We start from the raw sequence: 20488 nt of genomic DNA, 5'->3' as shown, positions 1-20488 counted from the left end.
GATTCCAAAGTCCAGTTGATTGAAAGCTGTTCTTGGGGGAAAAGTAAATTTTCTATTCAATAGATTTTTCATTGCGGTATCTTTTCTATCAAAATTTATGGGACTCTTCTGTTCATTGGTAGTGCGATTTGCTCCAGAAAAACAGAGTTCATGTAGACAATGGAAATATTTGTTCTGAGCTATCCTGTCCTAAAATTTCATGGATGCTGTATTATAGTTATATCACTTCCAGTTTTCCCTCTGCATGGAACAGATACCCATTGAATCCCTATAACCAGGGACTCTCTGTGTGTGCCAGCTCCATCCTCCAAGAGAATACTCCAGGACTTCATGGATCAAGTAAGTAGCCTGACCGGCAGAACAGAAGGTAGCATGAACCATCCAGACTGCAGCTTCCAGGACAGACCATTTCAGAATCACAGTTTTTCCCAGGTTTGAGCCTTCTCTGAATAAAGCTAGGGAAAAAATTCAACCCTCTCATATCCCGCTCAGTTATCCTGGCTGCAAGGTCGTTCTGGCTACACAAAATCCATAATTCTCCTATACTAAATAAAAATATCTATATACCTTTATTTTTGATCCATGCTGAAAGAGAAATAGGTATCAAAATCTCAGATTTTACCCCAAACTGATAGATAAAGGAATATATATATCTGTCTATTATACTCTTTCTTGAATTATAGCATCGGGCTGCTCTCATTTCATATTAATGGCTGCTAGATATGTGAAGCACAGAATAGGCCTTGAGATTTTCTGTGTATTTATATATAGAAGCACAACCAGCGGTCAGCCCAAGAAAAACAGGGTATTAAGTATAGTATTTATAGTTCTTCTACAGGAGGGGACACACATTCATCTGAATATAGTGTGGCACCTTCTTGTCTAGGTGGCTCCTTGAGACTTGGTAATAAGCACCACAAGCAGCTCCAGGTATTGCCTCCACACTGGCCTCAAGGAAGTCACTACTGGCTTTGCCATGAACCAAATGTGACCTTTCTGCATCTGCAAAATCAAAGCAGAATATATCACCCACTCCACTGTACTGTGAACTTGCCTCACAAGAGCAAGGTACTGACAACACTGAAAGACCTTGGGTGGGAGCTGAGCATTTCACAATGTTTGGGACATCTACTATTCATTGCTTTTTTTCTTTTATATTTCAGGGCCATGAAGTCAAGGTTCTTACCATGCTACCACGGTTACATTGTGTTAAGCGAAACATTTAGTGCTCAGAAGTGTGCTGCATGAAAGAGAAACCTCTCACTAAAAGAAAGTGCTTCTTTGCTGTTATTCTAAAGGACGCAGACACACATAAAGACCATCAGAGAAGCCGTATGGTAAAGTACCTGGGCTTCATCCAACCCCAGCTTAGAATAACCTTTCTTGAGCAGAGGAAATGTCTTCTGTATATCCGCCCCATTCATTTTGCCACTGATGGAAATCGTTTCCCCATATATCGATGCAAAAGCCTCCCTAACAGCATGCTGAAACCTATGCCCGGTTGCAGAGATGTCCACTGTATCACTGGCTCTGTCAGCCGTAGAGTCCCCGGGTGGAGGTAGCACAGCACCTTTGTCTCTGCCATTTGAAATCTGCAGTAACAATGCTACATTCTAAGTATCTAGAAAACCCAGGACAGCCAGACTTCATCTCGTAAGGTGAAATTATCTGTATTACTCTTTGCTTAATCATGCAGCAGTCTTTAGTATTTGCTAATTCAGTCAGAAAGATATGTGGAATTTAATAATGTAATATTAATCCAAGGATATACTTTATCTGAGAAGGACATCTAAAAAGAGAGGAATCAAAGTGTAGAGGAGGTAGCAAAGGTAAAGGCCTGAGATATTACTGCTACATCCAGAAGAATATCCTAGCAGTCAGACGTGTCATGTATCTGGAACACAGAAAAGGTCTGTGATTAAATTGGCTACCATAAAAGCTGGAATTGATTGAATATAAATGTACCACTGAGTTACAATACATACCCTTTTATTGGCCTGTTTGTTTAAGTGCATCTTTTCTACTCTACTTGAAATGTAAAGATGAATACATGTATCTGCCCAGAAATCACATTGGTATCTACAGTCCAGCTTGCAAGAATCATTCATTCCCTTTCACTTATGTCAAAAATACAAGAATCAGTCTTCACCTTCTTAACAGAAAGCATTAGACAACCACACAATTGTGTCATTACATTCAGAAGTCATACTTTCATTGAGGTGAGGATCTTCAGCGCTAGATGCACCAAATACCCCCAACTCTGTGCCATTTCATATATCTTGTCTTGGACGGTGAATATTGCATTAACTTTGTTAGATGGAGAAAATTATTCTTTCTTTGGAATTTTTTTTTACTCAGTTCAGTCATCCATCCATTCTTTGGAAGCTAAAAGTAGAGATGCTCCTAAACGTGGTTAGGTGCAATTCCTGCTTTCATTCATAATACCATAGTACTGGAACAATTTCTCTGCCTTCAGAGTAGCACTGGATTTATATCAAACATGGACAGGGCATTGGGTGTTGAAACTAGATGATCTTTAAGGTGTCTTCTGAATCAAACCATTCTATGATTCTGCTTCCATTCTATCTCAGAGAAGAAGTCAGCCCTTGGTCTAAGCCTGTGTTAGCGCAAACAGGGGCAAAGGACTTCATCTGTGTTCTCATGGGACAGACTTCATCAGTGGAAAAGCTTTAGGACAGATACACATAAAAGTCAGCATCAGTAGAAAACCACATAAGCTCCCTGCAGCAGGTCGTCACAGCTGCCTTACAGACTGAATACGTGAAAAAGGAGTTTTGGAAAAAGGCATTTTGTAAGAAAGACCCACAGTCAGTAAATCAAATAGGTCTACTGCAAACAAAAGATACTTTGACAAATACAATTTTCCATTCTCTCTTGTTACATTGATACTTCTCAGCAGCAGAGCTGAAACTCTGACACTGTTTCTCTTTCATACTTCCAAAGAAAGACAGCAAAATCATAAATAATTTAGCATAAAATAGTTTATTTTTGATTCAAGGAATTAAATTTCACAGCTGCAAGTGCTAAAAATCTTTTCTATCTGCAGCCTCACCCATTTTTCACAAGCTCCTTCATCATGCACCATTAACATGGCTTCCTTTGCTCTGCACAGTGGTGCTGAGGCTGTCTGGACAAACCTTGCTGGTCTATGTTGACTCTAGTGGTTCTTGTGACGCTGCTTTTACCAGGTTCTGGATCTTGTTCTACAGCAGGACCGTGCAAGCAACAGGAATGCTTTGCTGAGCAGTGAGTTGGAGCTCTCGGCAGCTCTAGAGATCGACGCCTCAATGAACGCCAGGAAGATGAAACGGAGAATGAAGATGCTAAAAGAGAAAAGGTAGTCTTTAGTGAGAGAATATATTAACCCATCATGAGCTTGGATATAACAGTTCAGCACCTCCCCCAAGACACACTTTGGAATTTATCATGGAACCAATGACTTCCTGGCTGTGGTAACAGAGCAACAGTCTTATGTAAGGAAGCTTTTTACCGCTTTCCTTTTTGCTTTCATCCTCAGAAGTTCAAACCAGTCTGCTCCTTTATTCTCATTTTCTCAGCTTGTAGTTGTTGTTATGCACTTGCCAATTATTTTTCTTACTTTTCCTCAGGAATTCTCCTCTAGCCACTGCTAGGGACAGGGTCCAGGCTATATGGAACTTTGTCTGACCCAGTACAACCGTGCTTATCTTCTCTGATTTGCTATTAACAGTACTGTGCCATTGAAAAGTCATTTTTTACAGTCATATCAAATGAGACCACCAACTACTAGGTACCCTCTTGGCACAAAATGACAGCAACTATAATGAATGAACGGCAAAAGACTGGAAGCAGGAGGAAAAAATGAAAGAGAATAAAATAGGAAGGAAAAAAGTACACAAAATCACATGCTTTATTTCGCTTCATCTATTTCTTTAGGGAGGATTTGGGGGATTTAAATGATCATATAATAAACTCCTGTAGCAAAAAACAAAAGCATGGAAGGCATCTAAAAAATAAAATGATGATACATGAAGTGGGCAAGCAACAGCACAGATAGAGTATGCAGAGAGTACGAGGCATAAGTATGGTTAGTTCTAGGAATGCTGATCACCTATAGCTGCCACTGAAAACCCTGAAGCTGAGTGTTTAAACATCAAAGGCATGCCTTTGGATATTATCTCATACACAAACAACATTGGCATTTAGACACACAAAAGGTACATATTTATTCTCGGGCAACCAAAGAGACAGGAATCTGGATTTCACTTGTGTAAGGTTTAGAAAATTTCTTGACTGTATCCTATAAGCTGACGGTATCTGTCGGCAGTACAAAAACACTAAAATACTGAAAGGTATTCCAGCCATAGTAGTGCCCTGTATAAAATGAAAGATGCACTCTTAAATGAGTGTTCCCCTTCGCCCCCAATTCACGAACAGCTTCTTTTCTTTACCCAGTGCATGTGTTCTCTATGTGCCTTGCCGAGGTGTTAAAAGAAACCATTCTGGTCTTGCTCTCAGAATCTGGACAAAATAACCCTTCCTTCCACCCCTCCAGACAAGCCAACACATGCCTCCTACACCAATGGAACCTACACCCTAACATATGCCTCCTACACCAACGGAACTGCAATTCCTTTGCACCCCTCCATGTTTCACTCTTCATGGGGAAAGAGACGGAAAGTTTAACACACTTTCCTCTTTTGATGAGCAGACAACCCTGACAGAAGAGAGTAGTTCCAGCTAAGTTGTAACATGCTATGAACAGAAAAACAAAAGCTAAATCTGGAGGCTGTTGGGGAGCCCTTAAGAGCACACAGCTGCAGTAAGTAACAGATGTAAGCATAGCTGAATTAGCATTAACTGCTTATTAAACAAGTCATGACTGGCAGATGGGAACACTGCTTTATTATGGTAGCCTTCTCCAAACACTGAATGAACTATCTGGAAAATGAGACTGAAAAACAAGTGAGTGCTAAAAATGTGAAATTCTGCTGTGGGAAACCCAGCCAATCCACGAGACTGCCAGGTGCCACAGGTGTTACACTCTTGACCCCAACTCAGAGGAACTAGATTTGTCACAGCAAAGGATAGAAAATGATCATTTTCAAAGGTCTCCCACCTACCCCATATTGGCAGTTACAGTAATTATCAGTGTAATTGCTTCAAGTCACATCCCATTATAAATTAAAAAGGAGATGCGGGCTCTGTTATGATTTGCTTATGCTTTAGACAATGCAGCCTGTCACTATATATCATATCTGTGCTTCACTCTCAATTGTTTTCTGATTTAGTTTTTTTCTACATCATCATTTTGAAAAATCATCAAGGAAATAATGTGAAATGGATATTGATTTTAAGAATTACAGAACACAGAGAAAATTAGAGAGACAGGGAGAAGAATTTTTCTGTAGAAAAACAGACATGTTTTAAAGCATCTATAAAAACAATGATTGCAATAACCAATGAGAGAGTTAAGTGATTATAATCTTGCTCAACTAAATCGTTCTATTTGAGTTACCTAGACAAAGAATCATTGTCCCACTAACACTGGGAATTTGCCAGAGCTTTATTCACTGTCTTTTAACTATACAGAGCTAACACAATAGGAGTAGCAGACATACACATTAAAATAACAATATGTTAAGTATAGTAGTTTTGGAATAAATAAGACAAATTTACACATCAACATAATAATGAAGCTAACATATACTAAATATACAATTACTTAATCTTTATTCACTTCTGTGAATTCTGAGTGGGAATAGTTTGTTGATTCCCCCTAACAATCAGCAATATTTTAGCTAGGCACAAACCAAACCACAAACGTTCAAAAATGCTCCATTAATTCATATGGGACCCACAGCACTGTGGAACACTTCATGGAAACACAAGGCTCCATCAGTGACCTATATAAAAGCCATGCTCCTGGATCCACTTTATCTTGGAAGCACAAAAATCCATCTCTGTGTTAGGCAATTCTCATTCAAGTTCAGGAGAACTTCCTCATATAATGGAGAAACATACACATGAAGTCAGCAGAACCACTGGATGAAGTGCTACACACAAAGTAGCTACAAAACACAACCCAAACAGATTATTAAAAAAATATATCTGTATCTAGAGAGTTCCTAAGAAGTGATAAAACAAACCTTTGGGAAGGAAATGTAGGGAGTATTGATGGCATTAAATGCTTTTAACGCTTCAGACACATACTAACGTTCACAGAAAACTATTGTGTATAAACATGAAGAAAAAGCCTTAACTTTAGGAAAATAGATCAGGACTATTGAGCTTTTTTTAATGTCAAAAGATATCCCAATTATTCAGGTATGAGATATTACAAGGAAAAGAATATGTGGGAGTATTATGCATCTTTCAGATAAACCACTTCCAAGTTTAATGGACTGCTTTTAGAGATCTTGAAAAAATAAGCATAACCTAGTTACCCTAAAAGATATTTAGATACCAAAGTTATTGGCTTTAACAATTAATAGTAGCTAGAGGTATTCAAAATAGTTTTTTGAGATGCTGTCTGTATTTTTTTTAAATCTGCCTTTGTGATAAAAAATCAAGAAATAATGAAGTATATGAAATTGGAACAAATATCTACACCCAAATAGGATAAAAGCGCAATCATGTACAGAGATCAGATAAAGAGGTATCTGAAGGTGGCAATATAGACTTATTTAACATCTTCATTAGCTCTCTGACTTTCCTTTTTCTGTTAAAGCACAGAAGGATATGTAAATGAAAATACATTTAAAAGAAAAAAAATAAAAGCCACATCAAATGTCCCTGGTGTCATCAAAAGAGGACAGAGTACTCTCTTATAGCATGTTTGACCTGCATGCCACCTCAAAGCTAGAACTGTAGTAGGGTGTTACGAGGGTATTTGGTAGGTCTAGGCAGGATTCAAGTGCTAGATAGCCACTGCTCACATTCAATCTTTCTTGCAACCTACATAAAATCAGTACCAGGACTTGCTGATCACATTAGCATTATTTCACATTTACTCAGCATCTGCATCTCAAGATGTCGAAGAGGGACGAGTGTGGGATAATTGAGTATTTCCAGTGAAGTAACCCTACCGCTGGAAGCTGTGGTCTCTCATACAGCTACAGGACAAGCTCAGCATCTCTGCTCTCACATAATACTGACCACTCTTGGCTCTAACTCTTGACTCCTAAAATGCAGTGGCACTATAACACCCAGTATAAGCAATGTAAATGGAATCTGCAGACAATCTTTGGATGGCGAGTGAGAACACAGAAGGAAAGTTCAACAAAGGAGCCAAATCAAGTTGATTGACAACATGATGATTAAGTGAATCTATGATTCACTACTTCAGGAAGTAAATAACTAACGAAGATGTTGAGAACATGTAAAATAGTACAAGGAGGTACAAGTAGCAAGTATGGATAAAAATCCTCTTATTTTTCCACTGACAGTGTGATCCTCAAAATTAAGAGCTGACTGGCATGTGATGACATGCCTACATTAGCCCAAGTCTCTACTCCAGAGTGATAGGAAGTATGGATAGCAATGTCAGCCATAACTGAGCTATAACTCAGACACTAAAAGCAATTTAACCTCTGAAGCAATAAGCTCCATATGCAATAATTTGTTGCCTGTAATATAGATATACCTTTAACAAGTAACAAACAGTAGAGGGACTGGAATATACACTCTGCTTCTTAGCAGGTATTAAGGTTGGTGTTATTGCACTGTTACTTACTATTACTATTATTCATTACTAATACAAATGTTAGGGAAATTAATGTGCTGGACACATGCTGGAACATACTTTATTCACTTCTTTTCTTTGCCATGGAAACACATGTGAGAATGATCAATGTCAAGAATGGTTTCCAAAGGAGGTGAAAGAGCCCCATCACACAGGACATGGGAAAGTAGGCGGGTCTAACACCCAGAAAAGATAATGCAGAACCCTGATTCCTTGTGTGGAGATAAGCCCATCAGGTCTGTTTAATCCCTAATATTTATAATTTTCCAAAGCTACTTCTTTACCTTCAAATTCTTCTTCATCACTAGGCAATGAATTACTTCCTCTGTGTTTTACTTTCCCTCTCGAGACAGACAAAAGATCATCAGAGTCTGACACCCTCTCCCTGGGATGACTTTTGTCTTCTGCTTTCTTCTTTTTCTTTTTTCCTCTATCTTCTTTCACAATACTTTCCTTTGCTTCTTCTCCTCCTTTGTCTTCCACAGGTGACTGCAGGTAGGCCTTTGTGGTCTTTCTGTCCAGGCTAGAAAATCAGACAAGGGAATTCACTAAACTAAAAGTACACATACTGCATACTACTTTAAATCCTTTTTTTTCCTTACATGGACATCACACATTACTGACAAAAGAAGGACTTGCGCACTACAGTTTTTTACAGGGCAATTAATGTCTTACAATTAATTTTCCTTTTCAGTCATTGAAAAAAGTAAAGAAAAACCTAAAACACAGCATGCGCACTTTCACGCTCTATTTCCTGTAGATACTGTATATCTTGCTAGCCTATTACATACAATTTTTCCTGTTTAAAATATTCTGGATAACATTCCTGTTAACATTAGCTCAAATATGAATCAGCAGGAATTCATACTTTTCGTAACCTTCACAGAGTCCATTCCTAGCCCACTTGTAAGATTTCTAAAATTTGTGGAATAGTTACGGAGCAAAATATAGTTACAGATGTCTCCTTTGACTGCACTAAGACCCAAATTATCAGGAATGCTTTGGAAACTAGAATTTGTTAGTTTCATTTGCAGGCCAGTTGTTTTGCTATAATTATTTCTTTCCATTGTAATAGCAGGAAAATACCTCAAACAGATGCTAGCATGAGAGCTATATTAGTACCTCTAAAGCTTAGTGAATTAAACGTGATCTCTATAAATAATAAGTTTCAGCAGGAAGCACAATTCCATGCCTTGAAAAGGTAGGAATTCTACTGGAAACTCCACCTCAATTTGGGCTGGAGCACCGCCACAGCATTGCTAATATTAGTAACTGATTAACGTGTAACTAGTAAAACACAGTTTTTCAATGGCATTGAACATATAACTCAGAAAAGGAAAACGGTCATTCAACATGGCATAGTGGATACACAAAGAAGCAAATGCACAGTAAAACTGGGGCTAGTACTAGCTTTTTATGATTCAGCCACAGAGTTAAAGCAGTCAATGCCCAGAAAAGAACATTATGTATGCCTATCTGATACTAAAGTGCCAGGTTGGATGAGGCTTTGAGCAACCTGATCTAGTGGAAGATGTCCCTTCCCTTGGCAGGGAGGCTGGAACTAGATGATTTTAATGTCCCTTCCGACCTAAGCCATACTATAACTGTATGATTCTATGAATGCTCTGAATTAGTAAGTGCATTGTCACAGACTGTCTACTCAAATCTTACAAAGCAATTTACTGTAGGGAGCTATAGATGCAAGAAGTGGCAAACTTAAAAGTCTCTTAACTATAAAAGCTCTGTAGTATCAGGTTTCTGTCGTTAGCTCTTAGAAAAGAGACTGAAAATTTGGCAGAACCAGATATGATGAAGAATGTGGAAAAAAGATAAAAAGAATTATATTGCATTAGATTATAAAGTTGGGAATGAGCAAAAGAAGATCCTGTGATTCTGGAAGCAGAATTGTGGAATATTGTGGATCAGTAGGTTTGTTATTGGCACACCAATTCACTTCATCTGGGGACCTGGGGGTTAGGTCTATGTTGCCTATATGTTAAAAATTACTATTTACGAAACATATCCAATGCCAACAAAGAAGCCTGGGAATCCCAAACGTTCCTATATGCCCAACTCAGGGCTGTAAGTGGGTATCTAAGTTAAGAGAGTCCCAGTTTTAGATTCTCAGCTTTTTTGTCATTTCTTATTAGCTGCTTTACACATTTCACTTCACTCGGCACTATAAATGACAACATTCAATATACATTCATGGAGCCAAAGCACCTAAATTCTACTCTCAGAGCAGCAAAATGCTCAGATGTTACTGCTTTGAGTCCCACTACATCCCTCTGTGTATCTGGGCCTTGGTGTCTAAAACACTAGCAATCAGACGTAAGTAATAGCACTTGAAATAACGTTGTTTGGAGGCCCTTCTTGTGTTCTTTAATGGGGGTGACTCAAGAACAATTTGAATAGTGCTATCTTCAAAAATGGAGACATTTTTCAGTTAAATATTTTCATTGCAGATATGGTTGTTTGTTTATAAAACTACAAGTGCTGCACATACAAAAGCCTGAAATTATGTAGTGAAACATTCAGATATTAAAGCAAGTGTAAGACATTGATGTGTTCAATCACTATGTTTGCAAAATTTATTTTCTGTTTCAGGCCATAACAGAAACTGTTTTAGTTCGATTTAAAGGGAATAAAAAGAATGCCATAAGTAAAAATCCATTATTTCATGCTGTGGTAGCAATATTGTTAGGAATATTTTATTTAGATTTCGTTAATTTGATTTCAATAATCTGCTATACAAACCGGCCAGTGCATTTACAACCAAATCAGTGTTTAATAGTAGGAAATATTACATGGAAATTTACAATTAATATAACTTGAAAATGCAGTTTCACCTCCTGTTTGCCCAGAGATCTGCCAGATTGATATCACCTAATCTAAAATGTAGATCTAATGACTATATTTATTCTCACTCGCAAAATAATTAGTGCATTTATTTCAGTCATTTCCCCAAATAATTCCTCAGTTTGCTAGTGAATAACTCAATTTTCTCATTATTTGTACATAACAGCAAGTCAGCTTGCCAATAAAGCGTGTTTGGAGAACGACTATTAAATTTAATATTAAAGCTCACAGTCATTAAAAAAATCACATAGAATGGAAGTCACTCTTGTTGCTTATACATTGAGTCACATCTTTTCTAATAACCTCATTTAGAATATAATTCAACCCAGTGGAAGGGTTCAGTGAAAAGAGGCTACTGTTGGGTAAGTGATCTGGCCAGGAAAAAGGCATTGATGTATTTCCAGATTTTGAATTCTGCTCAGTAAAATGGGTGTGTTCATTTGTGTATGTGCTGTGGCTGTGAACTGGTTGAAGGGTGAGTTTCAAACTGCGCTGGAATCACTACCAGAAATGTGTGGGGAACAAGTCTTGGATCAGTGTTCTTTTTCATTCCATCTTTCTCAGGGCAACCATAGATCAGCCCACAACTGGTACCCTCACCCATTATTGTTAGACGTAATCCTTAGCACTGATCATCATATTAGAAAATTTCAATAAAAATTAAGAACTTCTAAAATTGCCTTTAAAGCAGGGATTTGTTCTGTCCATGCAACCTTTTGGGAAGAAATCTCCCAAGAGGAGACACCAATTCTATTTAATGAAATTATTATCTCACAAATTACTGGAGGCTGGGAATATATTCTGGAAAAATATCTTTAGATGATTGTTCTGATCCTACTCTATTTCCCAAGATCTGCAGCTGCCAGGTGTCAGATTGTTGCAGTTACCGTAATCCAATGATGTTTCAAGTAGATTAAACTAGAATTTAACACAAGATGAAAAATTAATCCACAGTCACTCGGAAGCACTACCCATTCAACACACATTTCATATCAGAAAAATGTCACCTTTACTATATACAAGTTTGGCAGAACTTAAGTAGGGGCTCATATTTGTCCTACATGCTCTCTCCACACCATTCCCCAGATTTAAGCCCAGTAGAAGATTCAGTATCTTAGAAGCAACTTGCAATTTCATGCATAGCTTTGTATCACAATAAATATCTTAGAAGAAAAATAAGGTCTACAACAAATAGAAACTCCATTTCATGTTTCAGTAATCTTGTAAAAATTTCCTGGTGCGAAACTTCAAAACATAATATCCCACCCATGTCTCCAAGATGAAAATAGGGCCATAAATTGACAGGGAATAAAATGGTAGGACAGACAGTTAATGTTCTTCTGATTGACATGTTTGTGGGTCAAATCAGTTGGCTGTATGTGTAGAGCAAGCCAATTCACAACAAATACAGTTACAGTACTACACATGGAAACCTGATAGCAGAGCTGAACCCAAAGTGCAACATTTAGGATTCATGTAAAATAATTTTTATATTTTTAGATTCAAGCATACTCACGTCACATAATCCACCATCTGCACCATTTTTATATATTGACAGGAAAAAGCATACTTCGCTTGGCTGATTTTAATAAGCCCAGTTCTTACACAGTGTTCCTGCAATAGCACAATCAACATTCAAGTTAGATTTAAGTCTAAACCTCAGAAACAATGAAAATACATATGAATAAAAAGCCCGCTGTTTTAATGTAACTGTAAACAGCCTCTAAATAATGAAGATAAATTTTCAAGTACAAAATAGATTTTCTTAATATGCACTAAGAAAAGCAGTAGAATTATCATAATGGCTGACAAACAAATATAATGAAATTAACTGGAGACTCTACTGACTGTGATAAAACCCCCAACGTTCCTCATTTTAGCAGCATGAAGCTTGTGAAAGCCACCAAATGGATTACAGACGAAAGAACAGAGTATGATGAGTATGATTTAAGAATAAATTATCCTACAGAATCTCTTGGTTCACATCTATTGCACCAGCTTTTCTTTGAGCCCTGAAATCTAATTTACTTTGCTTAGTTGGAGACAGGGACTGGGACAGTGACCTCATTATCCTGGAAAATTATATCTGCCTCATCAGAAACAGAACAAGGATAATACCGTTGCCAAATTTGTATCATCTTCTAGGTTTACTTACCTTCCTGTTGTTGAACATCAGAACTGTGTAGAGTTTACCACCCATTTCCACCCTCTTTGATGTTGCTATGACAATGGCAGGCGCATAATATTCTTTTCCTGTCTGTGTCCCAGTTCTGGCAAACACATAGTCTCCAACCTGCACGCCAGGAAAGCATTGTTTTGCAATAGCCGTGTAACATGAGTTTTATGAGATATAGAAAGTAAATACTAAGATATTTCTACCTTAATCATATCATTCCAACATGTTCCCATGATTTAACATGGATCTCTCAAAGAAAAGAAGAACTTGGTCTTTGCATGTACCGATCACTCACGGTTTCCACCGAATCAGGGAGAGAACACAGAGCAAAAATAAAGGACAGAACCCTAAATGTACCACAGCTCAACTAGCAAGTAGAAGAGAATGAGCAAATTCTTACAACTCTTCAACCCCTTGAACTTCCCACACATTTAGATGCTTTTAATAAACTTTTAAACCAACCTGGGGAATTTCAGAAAATTCCATATGTAACTGACACAAAGGTGGTCACTTATACAAAGTCATTTTTAACTGTACACAGAAATCACCATTTTCTATCAAATTCTGCTGATCTTCTCTAGAATTGGATGCTTCACTTACAGTATCAGGAACTACCTGTTCAGGATTTGCCTTAATTTAAAGGTATAAACAGGCACATCTCTAGTTTTAAATGTAACAAAACAGTTTTAAAAAAGATTTTTGTGCTAAAAAATGAAGTATCCATTCTGTATCCTTTCTGTATCCACCATCACTCTCATGTATAAAATAAGAATCGCCTCAAAAAAAAAGCTGTGATTACAGATAGTCAGCTGATAATATTAAATACAAACAGAAACGGAGTAAGATTTTTTTATTATTACTGTTATTTGCCTTAGTATAAGGCTATCTGCTGGATTTAAAATATGCTGTGAAAAAAAATGGTTATAAATTGCTGCACAACACATTGTATATAAAAAGCTCTCCTTGATTCATAATCTATGTGCTAGAAAGCAATCATTCTGCTGGTAAATAGCTCACCTTTCTTCTATAAGTGGCCAATATTCATGTTACATAAAGAAAATAATATAGACTTCTAAGGAACAAAAGAGTGGATTACAATGAAAATAAGTTCCAAACAAACGAAAAACAGCTTGTCGAAAATATCGTTATATTGCTACCACTAAAACGCTCTTGTTTAAATTAAATAGATGCATTTAAAAGGTTAAAAAACACCTATCTCTTATTCTATGTGTGGCCAAATGTATGGCCAAATATATAAAATTAAAAAATACAAATTTTCACCTGCAGATAGGGGCATGGCACAGCACCTCCCACGGGTATAGCAAACTTCACAGGAACAATGCAAGTCTCCCCATTGCTGAAGCCAACTAGTGCACGGGTAGAACTGATATTCTTTATCACAGTTCCTGAAAAATGACATAATAAAATATTCAAATGCATTTTCTTTTACCTCTTGTAGGTTTTTTTTCAAACCCTATAGGCTGTCATACACCACTGAGGTCAGACTTGTGTATCCTATAGATTCTTTATTTTTCGTTTAGGTAGGGTAAGCTGTGCCAGGGCAATAGAGACACCTGAACATAAAAAATATACAGTCCTAGTAACCATTCTTAATAATGCCACAGGAAAGCAGAGATAGGACTGGGAGTAACAGTTTTAAGCTGAAAGAGAGGAGATTTACATCAGATATTAGTAAGACAGCTTTTACTGTGAGGGTGGCGAGATGCTGGAGCAGGTTGCCCAGAGAAGGCATGGAACCCTGGAAATGTTCAGGGCCAGGCTGGATGGGGCTTTGAGCAACCTGATCTAGTGGGAGGTGTCCCTGCCTGTGGCAGCAGGGGTGAAACTGGATGATCTTTAAGGTTCTGTCCAACTCAAAGCACTCTATGACTCTATGATTCTATAAAAATAAAACAAAGGATAATTTTCAAGCCCAGGGTGAAACTCGTAAGCTGATCAAGTGGATGATTGTGGCCATAATGAAACTATTACCACAGTTATTATTAAAATTATTAAAGTTATTATTAAAAATGTGTAATTTAAAACAAACAAACAAGGGTAACACAAAATAAACACACATACAGTATTTTTTTTAATGAAAAAGCAGAACACAAATTTACCTCCTATTCATTCTGTCTCAAAACTCACAAAATGGCAGAAGCATTTAGTGAATACTTTGAACACAAGCAAAAGCTGGGCTTTTGCCAAATGCTCAACAAAAACGTTCAAGGGAGACATCAAAGACAGATAGGTTGATACTCTTGGGTACTCATTTACTTAAAAGGATTTCCTTTACTAGTTTTCTTATATAAATGTCTCCTTGCTGTCTAACTTTAAAAAATTTATGTCTTTTTATAAAAATCTATATATGTGCACACATAAAATATATGTTATTTTTTCATGAATATGCACATGTAGCATTATATCTGATTGAGGCAGATGTAGCTAGTTAGGAACAAAAATAAACTTTTATCAGTATTGAGAAACTATAAAAAACACTTTAAGTGGACAAAAATATATACCTGGATAATAAAATCCTGTGACATCTGATCTTGCAATCACCTTTTGGCTTTTGTGAGTCACAAATACTTGGCCTTTTTGTCTTTTTTTTGACTTTGACTTCACAGTTTCTTCTTCAGCTCTCTGTAAATTGATACAATTATTTTTTTTCCACAATAGCTAAGCCAGTCAACCTCAATCTATCCTTTGAAATTAGGTAAAAATTTAAGCAATATAATGTTATGAAAAACTGGAATTATTTGAAATATAGAGAATAGTCAAAACCCGAGGAAGTGATTTTGCAAGAAGTACTCATAGATTAGATCATTTAAGTACTCACAGATAAGATCATCTTTTCACTATAAAATCATATTCTACATGGTCATAACAATATGGCTCTGGTGGCCATTTGCCTAGAAATAAATTTACAAAGTTGCACAATTTATATTCAAGGATGAGGTAAAGAAAAATAAACTGGTTTTGCAGAATAAGTGAAGGTGCTATGCACATTCTTTTGTCCAGATAGATGAATCTTCACAATAATCTTACTTTCATCGGAAGTACCCCACTTTATAGAATGACTGATTAAAAAAATCAAACCCAGAATCAAAAAACTTGTAAAAAATTCTTGAAGTGCCTGGAAAATATGTTGATTTACAATATATAAATTCAATATTTTTTTTAGCAGTTTTAAACTATTCCAGCTTAGCAAAATATTGCACCACATTTTCCAGAGCTGCCACTGGTCCATCATTCTGCTCTGCCAGGTTAGGTTCTTCATACACTAATCCTTCTACTTTGGGGACAGCTTCCCGGGCTACAGCTCATGTAACATACAACAGCCACATAGAACACTGGAGCTTGCTGTTGAATTGCTCATAAATAATTCTGGTGGACCACGTACCACACTGCTGAGAACGGAAATACCAGCACAGCAACCAGCAGTACGTAGACTGACTCAATTCCTAGTTGAAGTCAGTGACTCCACATAGTAGTAACTAATAGAGGAATGCAAAAAGCACAATGGTTCCCACATAAAAACTGAAGCACGGAGCTCGGGGAAACACAATATGTGAAAAATAGCCAGAGACTCACAAGTGGCTCTAAGTAAAATTACACTGTTGGGCTTCCCGACCTTCTATATACTTCATTTTATAGTCATCATAATCTTTTACCTTAAAGCCTTTTATATCTCACAATAATATTTTATGGAGTCTCAGGATTATTAGCTTTTGGAGTAAATCAAGTTTCTGAGCCTCGTTTTTTTTTCTTTTGAGAAGAATTTCTTCCCATTCCTCTTACAGGAAGTTTTGACAGGATCAGCGTATTATGTGTATATGTCAGAATGTGAAAGGACATTTCATATCTTTATATTTTGCTTTTCCAAGAAAATTAAGAAAACTGATTATATAAAACCTTTTTCTTTCTAATATTAAAAAGTCTGTAATCCCAGTATTTTTATAAATAGATTTTAATAATCCTCTAGAGTAACAATGAAATTTATGTTTACTACAACAATAGCATATTAATTCTTTAAAAAGTCTATTATTCTCTCCATACTGCTTGCAATAATGCTTCTAAATATAAATTATAAGCATGCAAAGTTAAATAAATGTTTCCCCATTAATTTTTAAAATACTTATGTATTAGCCTATCTTATAAACAATTTGCAAGCATCCATCTGTTGTACAGTTCCTTTGAATCAGGAAAACACACAGCTTGAAATCTCAAACTTTTCCACGCACCTACACTCTGTTCTGAAAAAAACCCAACCATAACTCATGGACTCTTACCCTCCCCTCCTTACTAGGGTATGTATGACCTCAGTCTTTGCCTGACAACATTTTTCTTCCTAAAAGGATTTATTTTATTTTGACACTCTGTTTTCCCTAATGGATAGTGAAGATGAGAATAACTTTGACTAAACTGTTTTTTCTCACTTGCACTAGAACTATCACAAACCCTCTTATCCATTCTCCTACTCAAAAATAGCAACCAACCCTAAAAGAAAGTCTGAAAAATAAGCAAAACACACACACAGAAAAAGCAGATATATTTTAGTGAGAGATATGTGTTTTTTCCTAATTTATTCTTTATCGCTATAGAATATAAAGTACATCAACACTTCTGTTTTTTAGTCTTAGTCTCAACCAGAGGCTCTTCATAGCACTTAACTGACTGCTTGAAGTATAACCTAACAAAGGCTGATTTGAGTGCAAAGACTTACAGCTCTAGACACACAAAAAGGTATTTCGGTAAACCGTTTACTTAATTCCTCAGGCTCCAAACGGACAGCTGCTTCTGAATATTTATTATCAGCTAATTTGCAATGCTTGACTAATAACTTGGGCAACTTCCAGCGCTCCGCATTACCCCAAATACTAAAGACTGTGCAGGCATCCACAATGAGGGTGCCAAGCCCTGCAGAATTCAGGTGGCTCAGAAATGCTGTGCACATTCAACTCCATCTTCCATACCTCTCATGCAGCCCTTAGGTGTTCAGCACGACTGACCCAGACACCATCAGAGTGCCCTTGTCTGGGATATCGTTCTCCAGTATTTTTATTACAAAACAGCCTTGTCCGATTCTCAAGGATTTTCCCTCTGTTTGGCTCTGCTTCTCTTGAACGCTATGCATTAAACCAGGAGGTGAAGGAGACTTTGTTCCCCCAACCAACACCTGCAGTAATTTAAAATTCCCTTTCAAAGAGATTAGGTTTTGCACTTTCCTACTGTAAATGAGAATAGATTGAAACACTATCCACAGATTTCCATGTGTCTTGGCTCTAACTTTGGCATTTCACAATCCTGACACATCCAGAGCCAAACAGCCACTGCTTTTCCCAGACTATCAGTGGCAGCAAGCCATTTTGTGTAGACCACAATCCATTTTTATAAAAGAGTCTAAGTTTTTGTAGCAACATGCTGTCCTTCCAGCAGATTACTTCATTGATGACAATGGAAAATTTGACCAAACATTTCTAGGTAAGTATAAATATTTTGTTGCTGCACTATTTTGCTGACCCGCTCTACTCTGCACAGATGCGGTCCCACCTCGAGTACTGTGTGCAGTTTTGTTTGCCACAGCATAAAAAGGATATCAAGCTGCTCTAGCGTGTTCAGAAGAGGGCCACAAAGTTGGTGAAGGGTCTAGATGGGAAGTCATGTGAAGAGCAGCTGAAGTGACTTGGTCTGTTCAGCCTAGAGAAGAGGATGCTGAGGGTAGACCTCATCACAGTTTACAGCTTTCTCACAAGGGAAGGAGGAGAAACAGGTGCTGATCTCTTCTCTCTGGTGACCAGTGATAGGACCTACGGGAATGGCAGGGAGATGTGCCAGGGGACGTTTAGGTTGGATATTAGGAAAAGGTTCTTCACTCAGAGGGTGGTGGAGTGCTGAAACAAGCTCCCCAGGGAAGCAGTCATGGCACCAAGCCCAACAGTTTTCAAGTATTTGGACAATGCTCTCAGACACATGGTGTAAATTTTGGGGTTGTCCTACGCAGGGATAGGAATTGGACTCGATAATCCTTGTGGATCCCTTCCAACTTGGGTCATTCTTTGATTCTGTGATTCTATTTGGAATGCTTGTTTTCCCTTGTCTCCCTGAAGAGACACAGGAACAAAGGCAGAGTTTGCTGAGCTGTTTGGGAAACATATTAATGCATAAAAGATATCAATAGACAGTGACTAGTGATCCTGAAAAAGTGAGGAAGAATAAGGACTGTAAGAATTAGGACACCAGGAAATAGAAGAAACTATCAGGAGAGATACTGAATTTCCCTTCTTATAAAGAATCAAGTCTCAGATATAAATATTTCATAAGGAATAATTGAATCAACTGTATATGAAATATATTTTTCAGAGGGAATAAACTCAGTTAGCCATTAGAGGTCCCATTCCACCCAAATAAACCTGCTTTGCAAAACACATTATACTTATTAACCATTTTAAATTGTTTTTGTCACGTTGTGGCCTTTTAACAGCATCACAAACAAGTGTAAGCGTTGCATGTTCTAGCTCATCCTAAGGGAAACACAGTAATTTTAAAAAAGTATATTCTTAAGGAGAGTGAATCCTTAGCAATGAATGCAGTTTCATCCCTCTGCAGAATCTGAAATCTATCCATGTGCAGAAGCAGAAATATTTAGTATGAGATTAAATGGTCTCCATCACTTTCAAAAGCCAGATTATACCACTCGGGGAAAGAAATCCTTAACATGAAAATGTTATGGGCATTGATGAAATGCACCAAGCTGTCTTGGAAGCTATCATGCTTTGAGAATAGTAATGCCAAGACCCCAGTAGACCTGAGGTGATCTAATGAGGAGTAGGTAAGGGACCCAGAAAAATTCCTTTTACTAAGTGACATCATGTTGTAAACAGCTTTATAATTCAGTGAGAAAAATAACATAATAAGAAATGATGTCTGACTGTTATGCCTGAAAAGTTCAAAATAGAAAAAACAAACAACAAAGTAAATTATACATTCCTCATTTTTCATATCTATAGATGAAAGCTGAGTGTCAGCTTGAAAAGGAAGATTTTTGTCAACTCATTCTTTAATCTGTACAGGAAAAAGAACTGAAAAAGCTAAGTAAAATACAGTCTGCAATTAGCCTTCTGGTTAAGTGATCACAAACATTCAGTGTTTTATATTTTGCCTGATAATAACTAAATGGATATTTAGTTTGCTCCTTTCCTGAAGCATTTACATCTTGCATTACTAGAGGTCTTCAGTCACCTCATGGCCCTGTGCAGATGGATGAGTACTTCATCCTCCTGCAACAAGACAGCGGCATACCCTACCTTTCACAGATATGTGCAAACATAGCAGACCGAACACAACTCCCAGAGAAAGTCAGAGCACAGATAATAAGACCATTAATTCAGTTGTAAGCTTAAACAGAAAGTTCTCGTAGCAAGAACATCCAAAAAGGATTACTAATTCTCTTAACTTGTGAAGGTAAGTAGGAACTCTTAAAAGCTAAAAACTAAGAGGTGGTATTTTTAATTTAGTAAAAAAAAAAAAACTAGAAGGAAATTTAGAAGTTTGTTTTGTTGAGTAGACTTTCGGGATAATTGTGATTTTTCTACCATCTCACAATGATTAATTTTCATTGAATGTCATATCAGCTATTTCCTTGCTGAAATGTATTTCAGCTGGCAGTTTATTTTTTTTTTTAATACCCATTTTGTAGACAGAAATCA

General features: G+C 37.1%; 1 protein-coding gene across 1 annotated transcript in view; it reads right to left on the bottom strand.

The window, feature by feature from the left end:
* Positions 1-3067: 3067 nt before the first annotated feature.
* Positions 3068-20488, bottom strand: part of VWA3B (von Willebrand factor A domain containing 3B) — a 70937-nt gene continuing 53516 nt past the window's right edge. The window contains exons 24-29 of the mRNA XM_054057041.1: positions 15302-15422; positions 14061-14185; positions 12759-12896; positions 12120-12217; positions 8029-8267; positions 3068-3344 (exon numbers count right to left, since the gene is read on the bottom strand). Of these exons, the coding sequence (XP_053913016.1) occupies positions 3106-3344; positions 8029-8267; positions 12120-12217; positions 12759-12896; positions 14061-14185; positions 15302-15422 (960 nt within the window). The 3' untranslated portion in view covers positions 3068-3105. The remainder of the gene's footprint in view (positions 3345-8028; positions 8268-12119; positions 12218-12758; positions 12897-14060; positions 14186-15301; positions 15423-20488) is intronic.

Source organism: Cuculus canorus, chromosome 1, assembly GCF_017976375.1.
Source record: "Cuculus canorus isolate bCucCan1 chromosome 1, bCucCan1.pri, whole genome shotgun sequence".
Lineage (NCBI taxonomy): Eukaryota > Metazoa > Chordata > Aves > Cuculiformes > Cuculidae > Cuculus > Cuculus canorus.
The sequence above is the reverse complement of the archived record's forward strand: the minus strand, read 5'-3'. Positions and strand labels throughout refer to the sequence as shown.